Source organism: Galeopterus variegatus, unplaced genomic scaffold, assembly GCF_000696425.1.
Source record: "Galeopterus variegatus unplaced genomic scaffold, G_variegatus-3.0.2 Scaffold18537, whole genome shotgun sequence".
NCBI lineage: Eukaryota > Metazoa > Chordata > Mammalia > Dermoptera > Cynocephalidae > Galeopterus > Galeopterus variegatus.
The window spans coordinates 5,584-16,194 of record NW_007744648.1 but is presented as its reverse complement, the minus strand read 5'-3'; the positions used below and the strand labels follow the sequence as shown (position 1 = coordinate 16,194).

The 10,611-nt window shown below is 34.8% G+C and overlaps 1 protein-coding gene across 1 annotated transcript; it reads left to right on the top strand.

Moving 5' to 3' along the window:
- Window positions 1-82: 82 nt before the first annotated feature.
- On the top strand, window positions 83-8,462 carry LOC103582929 (E3 ubiquitin-protein ligase UBR5-like). The gene is made up of 5 exons (XM_008564387.1): window positions 83-375; window positions 760-873; window positions 2,360-2,504; window positions 4,227-4,312; window positions 7,294-8,462. The coding sequence occupies exons 1-5, from the start codon at window positions 256-258 to the stop codon at window positions 7,504-7,506; spliced, it is 678 nt and encodes a 225-aa protein (XP_008562609.1). The 5' UTR covers window positions 83-255; the 3' UTR covers window positions 7,507-8,462.
- Window positions 8,463-10,611: the final 2,149 nt, after the last annotated feature.

The window sequence follows — 10,611 nt, the reverse complement described above, 5'->3', positions numbered from 1 at the left end:
TCAGAGCCCAAGGTTTATTAAATTTTATGTCTTTAAAGCAATGTGTGTGTGTGTGTGTGTGTGTGTGTGTGTGTGTGTGTGTGTGTGTGGTGAGGAATTATTCTTTGTCAGCGTTCTTTAAGTTATATACTATTCTTTATTATAGATTTTAATTTACTAATAAATTAAATGAAGATGTTGTTTCTTTCATAATTGAGTTTCATCTGATTACTTTCTTAGGTCAATTGGCATGATTTTGCTTTTTTTGACCCTGTAATGTATGAGAGTTTGCGGCAACTAATCCTCGCTTCTCAGAGTTCAGATGCTGATGCTGTTTTCTCAGCAATGGATTTGGCATTCGCAATTGACCTGTGTAAAGAAGAGGGTGGAGGACAGGTAAAGCAAATAGCAGTTTTCTGATTCTGGCAAGAAACGTTGGTTAATCCGCTGTGCTTATCTTATATAGAAGGAGATTAGTTAGGGACCAAGAGAGAGAGGGGGACAAGTGTACATGTATGTGCACATGTGCTTGCACACACAGAAAAAGAAATGGACATAGTAGGAGATAAACAGAGAGATGGATCAAGACTTAGTGAGGCAAACTAAGAGGCAGAGGGCTTTTTGTACTTATTTGGGCCTAAAATGTTTACCTCTCCTAAATATTTTTCAGATAAAGAATTGTCTTTAGATTTAAAATTATAGGAAATAGTTTTATGAACTGTTGACTTATTACTGCTTTGACAGAATTTCCTTTAAAAGGCATTGCTAAATTTTTCACAGGTTGAACTCATTCCTAATGGTGTAAATATACCAGTCACTCCCCAGAATGTGTATGAGTATGTGCGGAAATACGCAGAGCACAGAATGTTGGTAGTTGCAGAACAGCCATTACACGTAAGTATTTTCTAGGAAGTGTTACGTGATCTGATGAGGCTATTTGTGTCTTCATGTGTGGTAAACTAGCTCAGTGTACTCAGCCTGTCTATAAGCCAAAAGTTTTAAACCAAAGTAAATTTATTTACCATGTAAATTACACCTAAATTTGAGAATCCAGACAAAGTACTCATTCCTTTTGGATAATACTACTTGGAAAAACCTGTAATCATCAGAAAGTAGCTTTGGTGAACAAAAGTTTAGAAAAGGATGCTTGTAGGGCCAAAATAACTATTGTTTTAGGGTCCTACCACCCTCCATACCTTGGGTGACCCAGCTGAAGGACTCACAGGCAGTTGTACTTACAGTTATGGTTTATTTTAAGAAAAGGACCCACAGTAAGGTCAGCAGGGGAAAAAGATAAGTTAGGTGGAGTCTGGAAGAATGCAGGTACAGGCTTCCAAACTTCTCTCTCCAGGCCAGGGCATGGGCTGTCACAAAGAACACACTTCTTCCTCCAAAAATGAAATGCAGCAAAATGTGTGCAGTGTTTGTGCGTAGGGAAGCCCGCTTGAGAGTCAGGAGCCCAGGTTTTTTATTGGAAACCCTCAAAATACCTAGTCCTGTAGGTGTTTTCTGCCTGTATAACCAGCCATGACTGAAATTCCAGACTCCCGGGGGACAGCACATGTCGTCTTGAATCACCTTGTTTGTACAAATAGTCTAGGCAAGCTGGTACAGCAGGGTTCATTGCTCCAGGCATTCAAAACCACCTGATCAGTTAGTAATGTAGACAACATTCTGGAAACCAAGTTCTCAGACACAAGCCAAGGGCCAGCTAGCCCTGTAATCAGGCCCACTATGTTAACTCTTTCCCCTTCCCGAGTAAATGTTTATGTAGATTCAAGACTGATGTCAAGTTATCCCTGTGCTAGAATAATTATACAGGCTCTGGAGTCATACTGTCAATTCAGATCATGGCTCTACCACTCTCTAACTGTATGACATTAGCAAATTACTTAAGTTCTTGTGCCTTGGTTCCCTTCTCTGCCAAATGAGGATAAGATTAAATGAATTAATACACGTAAGGTACTTACAACATGGGTGTTCTTTCTCAGTAAGCTTCTAGATTTTGGGTTTGTGTCTGGGAGGTTTGCTGTCATTAACAAACCTTTCCTATAATGCTGACAGGATCTTTTGATAAATTGAAGCTACTCTTATTTAATGACTAGCCTATTATTCATAATTTTAGAAACAAATTTCAGTTTACTAGTATATAATAATACTGCTTCACTTTTGAACCTGTAGCCTATTTACTATGGCCTTTTATTTTTCCTCTGTCTTTCTTTTGAATGTTAATAAGAAATTCAAAACACAGAACTTAAGTTTTTTTCTCTTGTTTAAAACGGGAACTAACAATCTTAGAGAAGACTGCTAATGTAAGTAAATGCTACAAGTAAAATAAAGCAATGGTAGTAATAAAAGATTAAATTTTGAAATTCCATAGGCAATGAGGAAAGGTCTACTAGATGTGCTTCCAAAAAATTCATTAGAAGATTTAACAGCAGAAGATTTTAGGCTTTTGGTAAATGGCTGTGGTGAAGTTAATGTGCAAATGCTGATCAGTTTTACCTCTTTCAATGATGAATCAGGTAAGAGTTTTTAAAAAATGTTTACATAAGGAATAAACTAAAGAGATAGTTTGGTCAGTCAGCAGTTCCTGAGTTTCTGGTTCTTAGTTCTATATACAGGGCTTGGGAAATGCTCTTTTACTTAGGTATTTAATTTTTTTTTTTTTTTTACATTATTTTTAAAGATATGATTGAACTCAATTTTTGATGACTTAGTATTAGGTTATTCTTAATTCTTTTATTGCTTAATCTTTCTAAGTTTTAAAGAATGTATGGTTTAGTATGAATTCAAGTAAAAGTTCTTTGTAGTGGGTAACTGTGTAACAATGATTTGTATATACTGATTAAGAAAAAATAATCCATGTGACTTCTACTGGCCCTTCCTGATTCATGTCTTTTTTGTTCCCCTAATTTAAACAATTCGAATGCATGATGTTTGGCTTTTAAAGCTGAATACAAGTCACACTTATAAAGGCATAACAGCATACAAACAAACACATAGAGAATTTAGGAAGAATATAAAGAGGTAGTGATAATCTTCCTAAGAATAACTTCTACCTCCAGTGTTTGATTTGCTGCAATTTTTTCTTTTGAAAGTCCTGTAGACTAGGAATAGACTCTTTAGTTGTGACTATACAATAAAACATTGAAAGCTTCAAGAAGTTCACTACAAAAAGATTATACCTATAGTCCGAGATTATTGCATACATAAAGATACCAATTTTTCCCCCTTTAGTTTTCTTATTTTGCAAGCAGCTTCAGCCAAATTATAGTAAGTTAAATTTGGATAAATTTTTTTGGTTTTCTTTCATGCATGGTAATAAATATGTAGTTTGTTGTATAATAGTTTTTGTGTTACTTTTTAGATATAGTTTTCAATATTTATGAGATAAGAATTTGTCTCATTTACAAACCAAAAGTCTAGAAGGGAAAACAAAATATCTAAAGAAACTGCGTAAGGCCTGCCATTCCATGTCTGATCCTCATATTAGCATAGGCATCTTCTGGAAGCTTTTTAGAAATGCAGAATCTCTGGTGTCTTTTCCCTCCATCCCCCAGACCCAGTGAATGAATGAGAATCTGCATTTTGAAAAGATCCCCATGTGATTTATAAATCCAGTGAAAATTGAGAAGCACTGGCTTAAGTTCATGAGAAGAATCATGATTTACAAATGGGATTACAATTATGTGGTTATCAGTTTTGAGGCTGGTGGTACATTTTTCTTGTTTTTGTCCTCTTGAGTCAGGATTGACTTATGAACTAATAAGCAAATAGTCCTAATTTCCTGTATTACAAATTAGAAACACATACACCTCCCCGTTTTAAATAATTTAAACTTTGTATCTATTTTTATTTTAACAAGTTTAGCAATATCCTAAAGATAAAACAATTGATACAGTATAGTAGCCCCCCCCCACTTTATTTGTGGTTTTACTTTCTATGGTTTCAGTTATTCAGGGGTGCCATGCAATAAGACATTTTGAGAGAGACCACTTTCACATAACTTTTATTGAAGTATATTGTTAAAATTGTTTTATTATTAGTTATTATTGTTAATCTCTTACTGTGCCTAAATTATAAATTAAACTTTATCATAGGTATGTATAGAAAAAAACATGGTTATATATTAGGGTTTGATACTATCTACAGTTTTGGGTATCCACTGGGTGGTCTTGGAATGTATCCCCTATGAATAAAGGGGGTCTTATTAAATTTATTAAATTTATGTTCTTCATTCTTAGGAGAAAATGCTGAGAAGCTCTTGCAGTTCAAGCGTTGGTTCTGGTCAATAGTAGAGAAGATGAGCATGGCAGAACGACAAGACCTTGTAAGTTAAAAGTTTCACAAAATTTGCAGAAGGAAATAGAAGATTTTAAAATACTATGAATGATAGCCTTTTAAGTGTATAATGGTCAGTAATTTTAATCTGGGGTAGGGAAATTACAGAAGGTCAGAAACAAAAGGCAGTTTTTGTTTTTCTTACTCTGTAATAGAATACCTGAAGTATTGCTAAAGCTCCAAGCAGAGTGAAATGCATCTTAGCTATTAATATGCTGTCCTTAGTCCCAGGAGATGATACCAGCTTATTGTTGCAACATGGTTCGCCCGATTATAGTGCTTACATATATATGCTGCTCCTCGTATATACGCTTAATCCTTTTGACTAGTGGCAAACTTTTGCAAAATTTCTGAATAGTGTCTTGATTATCTGTATACTAAGAAGAGAGTGAGAGTAGCTTAATTGTGATATGTATATATTAAGTCTGTAATTTTAGTCCTATTTTTTATTAGCACAGAGCCCCAACCAACTTAGAATTATAAATCAGATAACAGAAACTCTGATCTTAGTGGAAAGTCTACCAAATCAGTGGAATCTATGTCCACACTCAAGTATACCCATAACCAAGTCAACTTGCCAGTTAATCTTGAAAGGCAGTCTGCTCCAGACTTTCTTGTAGAAATTCAAGAGACATTCCTTACTCAGAAAACCTCAGAGATCCTTTCTACTCATATTCTTTATGGTTTTCTGGGACATTTCCTCTGTCTAACCATCCTTAGTTCTTAGTAATCTAAACCAGATCACTCATGGAATGTTTAGAAATGATCCAATTTCTAGATATGTCCACCATTTATTTGAGAGAGGGGAAAAGATTATCATGCAGGAAAGCACAAAACTGCAGCTTTCCATTTATCTTCAGTTCAGGCAGGAGCTTATTTTGGGGGTGGCGGAGGGAAGGAGTGGAGTTCTTGCTTTTAGCATTCCTGAATCTTTCCATGGTTCCAAGAGCCTTCCAGTATTTCTCTACTATGTTGAGACAGGTTGTTTAGCAGTCCTAGTTGCTACCTAGTTCTGTTCTTGGTCTAGCCATCCTGGTAATTTTAACTTAGGTTGTTCCCCGGGTAGGCTTGATATAATTGGTCAGCATTTGACTTTCCCAGTCTTGTGGGTCCTACCAGTGCCAGTACCATCTCTGTCCCTGTTGGTTTCAGGATTGATCACCTAAATGACGTGTTTGGATTCTACCACACGTAGTCAGTCTTTGGATTCTGGGCACTTCACTTCTCTAAGACAAGGCTCATATCAATTCTGTAAGATCCACCAAAAACAGAAGTAGGCATGAGTGGCTATCTGGTAGGAGTTCTAAGTTACTTATTTTTATCTATTTCCTAATTTAATTTTCTGCTGTTTCTAAACCAATACATCCTCAGTCCAGTCAGCCAAGTTAAATCTCACTGCAGTTTCTGCCTTCTATTGGAAGAAAAATTTACTTACTACTCACTTTTAGAAAAAAGAATATCTTCTTCTAATAAGGACGTCAAAATTTCCTATCAACAGCTTTAATTTGTGAGCTTTCCTCCTTAAACTACTCTTGAAAACCTGTTCTTAGGGCTTAAGCAGTATATCAGGTATCTCCCCCTCCTTACCCTTCCTTCTTTTTGGGAGGTCATCCTTTGCATAATGTTGGTTTTATCCTGATGTGTCTGAGGGGAGGAGCTGAAGGACCTAAGAATATAATAGGGTTTCCCAAACAAGTCTCTCATGAATTATTGGTCTGCAAGTTATAGGATTTCCAGGGTTGTTGGGTAAGACTACATAGTTTATTTCCATCCTGGAAAGTAACAGTTCACAAGTAAAAGCTTTGATAAGTCCTTCAGTATTTCTCTTCTAACTTCTTGGAGGTCCAGCGATGTAGTCATCTACCTTGGTTAACCACATTCATCCTTAACTTAGAGTAGCTCTTTTGTAGTTCTTTTAAAATGTTATAGACCCCGATACTTAGGAGAGGTCTTTTTTTTCCTTCCTGCCACTTTGACCTTGATGTTATCAACACTGCATGGTAACCAACTGAGTAACCAGCCAGCCCTACCGCTGTAGAATTTTACACGAGGCTTCTCATACAACTGTGCTTCAGGAAATAACAAATTAGTTCATTTAAGTTTTCTGGTCGCTCTAAGAAATTGGCTGTACTTCCTATTTAGTCGTGCACTGTATGTGCATTAGATTAAAAAGGCTTTTCCTTAAGAGATAGACACTATCTTACTATCACCCAAGAATGGTACTATGTATGTATGAAGGGATGGATCAATGAGGAATGGTATGTACTCAGAGAAAAAATATTTCAGGGAAGCATATTATGGTTATTGTATTTAACTTAAAAAGTAAAGTAGAAGTTAACATTTATTTAGTCTGTGTTGCACAAAATAGATGTATAATAAAACTTAATATAGCCTATTAGGTGAATTTTGATGTATTGCAGATGTTCCCCAACACTTAAATACTATTATAAAATTATTCTGTATAACAACATAGCACTGACAATATTGCATTATTTTGCTTAGTAGATAAAATGCAAAATAACTTTTTTAGATAATGCATATGAGTTTTGAACCTAAGACCATATCTTTTGTTTGGAGGTTTTGTGCATTTTTTCCACTAACAGATATATGGAATGTAGCTGCAGGAAAGGCCCTTAGAGACCATTTAGTCTAATAATAGTGTTACAGATGAGAAAACTGAGGCCCTGAGACAGAAAGTCACTTTTTAACATATGTGACACTTTTTCCTCTTCTAATCCTAAATATACTCCCTTTTTTAAAAAAAAAAAACTACTTTATTGAGGTATGATTGATACCTTCCCTTTTTAGTACAAGAAATAAATTTAAAACCTAGTTCAAAATAATTCTCCCTTGTAGGTTTTAACATAAGAATGCAGCTCTGTGTATATACTAGTATTGACAGTATTAAGAGGGGAATGTTAACACTAACCTGTTAAAAGCCAAAACTGTAATTATTATATTCCTGTTTAGGTTTACTTTTGGACATCAAGCCCATCATTACCAGCCAGTGAAGAAGGATTTCAGCCTATGCCCTCAATCACAATAAGACCGCCAGATGACCAACATCTTCCTACTGCAAATACTTGCATTTCTCGACTTTATGTCCCACTCTATTCCTCTAAACAGATTCTCAAACAGAAATTGCTACTCGCCATTAAGACCAAGAATTTTGGTTTTGTGTAGCGTATGAAATGTGTGTATTGCTGTGTAATATTACTAGCTAATTTTGTAGATTTTTTCCATTTGTCTATAAAAGTTTATGGAAGTTAATGCTGTCATACCCCTCTAGTGGTACCTTAAAGAGACTGAATGCAAACATTCCTTGCTGAGTTTGTAGATCAAAGACCAGAGGAGCACTAGCAACATTTGGCTGTTTGCTAGTCAACAACTTCTGGGTCTAACCCCAGCCAAAGATGACAGCAGAACAACATAATTTACACTGTGATTTATCTTTTTGCTGAGGGGGAAAAATGTAAAATGTTCTGAAAATTCACTGCTGCCTTTGTGGAAAGTGTTTCAGCAAAGGTTCTTGTATAGAGGGAATAGGGAATTTCAAAATAAAAAATTAAGTATGTTCTGTGTTTTCACTTTAACTTTTTTTATGGTGTTTAATTTGTGGTTGGCTGCAATTGTGTATCATGTATATGGAACTTGTAAAAAGTTCTTGACATTCAGATCTTAAAGATGAAATCCCTTTTACCTATAAAAACCACTTTTATTATGGTTTATTTTGGCAGCATTGAGCTCTAGGATATTAAATGATATCACTAATATTTTGCATGTAATTTGTTCATTTGAGTGAGGGCACTTTTTTTTGTACATATGATGGGGCCAATGCACAATACTTTATCACAATCAACTTTTTTTCTTTGTATCCCTATTTCAATGAGCAGTCAGTCAGGAGGTTACTGCATTTCAGTTCTAACTAGACATTTGTACTAAAGTTTTTCAGTTATGTAAAGTCAGCCTGGGCACTTTCTGATAACTGTAAAATGTTTTATAAGATCATAATTATTGAAGATACATTTTGGAAAATTTTAAATGTTCGTGAGCAGCTTAACTACTTTTGTATCTAGCCTTTTTTAAGTATCTTGTTACATTTACTTTTTTAAATAAATTACAGAAGACATGTCAAGTAATATTGAAGAAACAATAGTTTTTATTTATGTAGTTGTACAGTTTTAAACTAAGGGCAATACACTGACACAGTTATGTGCATAAAAATTTTGATTTAGAGAACCAAAAGTTTATATACACATGGACTTTAAGAAACAGAAGAAAATCAGTCCACATTTTACAGTTAGCAGAGAATCCTGAATGGCAATGGCCAGGCAGGCCACCTTTTCTTTTTACAAATGGGGAAAATGAAGTGGTACCCTTACTTGGCAGAGGAAGTTAACTTACTTATACTTAGTGACTAAGTGACAGGTTCTTTTTTGATGACCCATTAATTATGTATTGAATGATACAATAAAGGAACACTATTTTCTTTACTAAGTCTTCAATAAAGTGACTTAAACTAGTCACTTTACATATTAAATATGAGGAGAGAAATTCTCTGGAGTCTCTCCTACCTTTCAGTTCCTTTATAGGACTTTTGGCCTTGGGGATAGTTTTCATGTTCAGAGACACTATGCTTTTATTATATAACTTCCTTCGAAAGACTGAACCACATGATATTCTCAGCACTGTTGACACTAAAAATAGTTAAAACTGATAGTAGTGAAATTCATTGTATTACATAAAACAATTGTATTAGAAGTGTTAAATTAGCCAAAGTTATTTTACAAAGTGAGAGATTGGTTTTTATGTCTAAATGCTATTTCTAAATAAATGAAATAGTAATTAGATTAAGAGCTGATTAACATCAATGTGTTTGAAAGATTATAAAATTTATATATCACCTTAACCTCTGTATGCACATGATGGGATTGATAAAATATTAAATGAGATCAAACTAGATATGATTAGGACATTCGAAACCCTAACTGTGAATTTATTTTCAATAGTTATTGAAAGAACGAAATATTTAAAATAATGCACAATGTCTTAAGTCTTCCTAAATGAAGATTTTGGTTACAATGCTTTTAGTAATATTAAAAGCAGAGGGAATCTTTTTTTTTTGTTTGTTTTTTTTTTGTTTTAAGTGAAGCATAAAGCAGTTCTAAGTGTAAAATAAAGTCATGTAAAATAAAGTTCTCTTTTGGTCTTATTTAGTGATTAAATCTAATAGAATTGAAAACAAATTTAGGAAGAGAAGACCAAGAATGAACTTTACTCAAGGTTTTCAAAGTTTTGCTACTTCAACTTTTTTTTCCCCTGAATCATCTGAATATTGACTCCCCAGTACTGGGGTAGATTTAAGAGGGTTTTGTTTTTTTTGTTTTGGTGGCTAGCTTGTATATGGGGATCCGAATCATTGACCTTGGTGTTACAAGGCTGTACGCCAACCAGCTGAGCTAAGCAGCCAGCCCCTTTTAAGAGGATTTTAAATTTTATTTATATATTTGGGGTGACTGGCCAGTACAGGGATCCAAACCCTTGACCATGTGAGCTTGGCAGCCAGCCCTTAAGAGGATTTTTCAAAAGAACGTTTCACTGTTTAGTACTTGCCCCTGCCATTCCTTGCATAAAGATAGCATTATTTTTATGTGTTTAGATGAAGTCAGCAATTTCTAGGCTTAAATTCAAATTGACATCTTCCATGGAGGCAAGTAGCGCTCATGCTTCTGTATGCATCAGATTCACTTGTGAGTTTGTTAATGCTGATTCTTAGGCATTGCTTATCTTCTCTCCTCTTTTTCTGATGTAGTAAGTCTTCGGTGGAAGCTAGAAATCTTCATTCTTAATGGCATATTCTACGTCATTCTAAAACACTGCCCCAAAAGCATTCCTTTCTATTCACAAATCTAAATCCCCCAGCTGGAAAGCTCCTTAGAGCCAAACCTTTCCTACTCTAACTGATGTAAAAATATATCTGTGATCATCTTAGTCCTAGGTCGTTGCTCCTGATAAGGGGCTGGTTGGAAGTGCCTTCAGTAGACTGTGCCTGGTTAGTGATTGAAAATATTGTCAATGTTTACGTCAACCTAAGTAAGTAGCATGAGCAAAAGGATTAATTCATCTTTAAACACCTTTTGATAACGTAGAAATGTGTTTAAAATGTGTCTGTTCATGTCAAGATACCTTGGATTAAATATAAACTAAGTGTGTTGTTACCTCTCTTAAAATTCAAAAAACATTAGAAGTACAATATGAAGTGTTAATTACCTACTTTTATTGAGTACT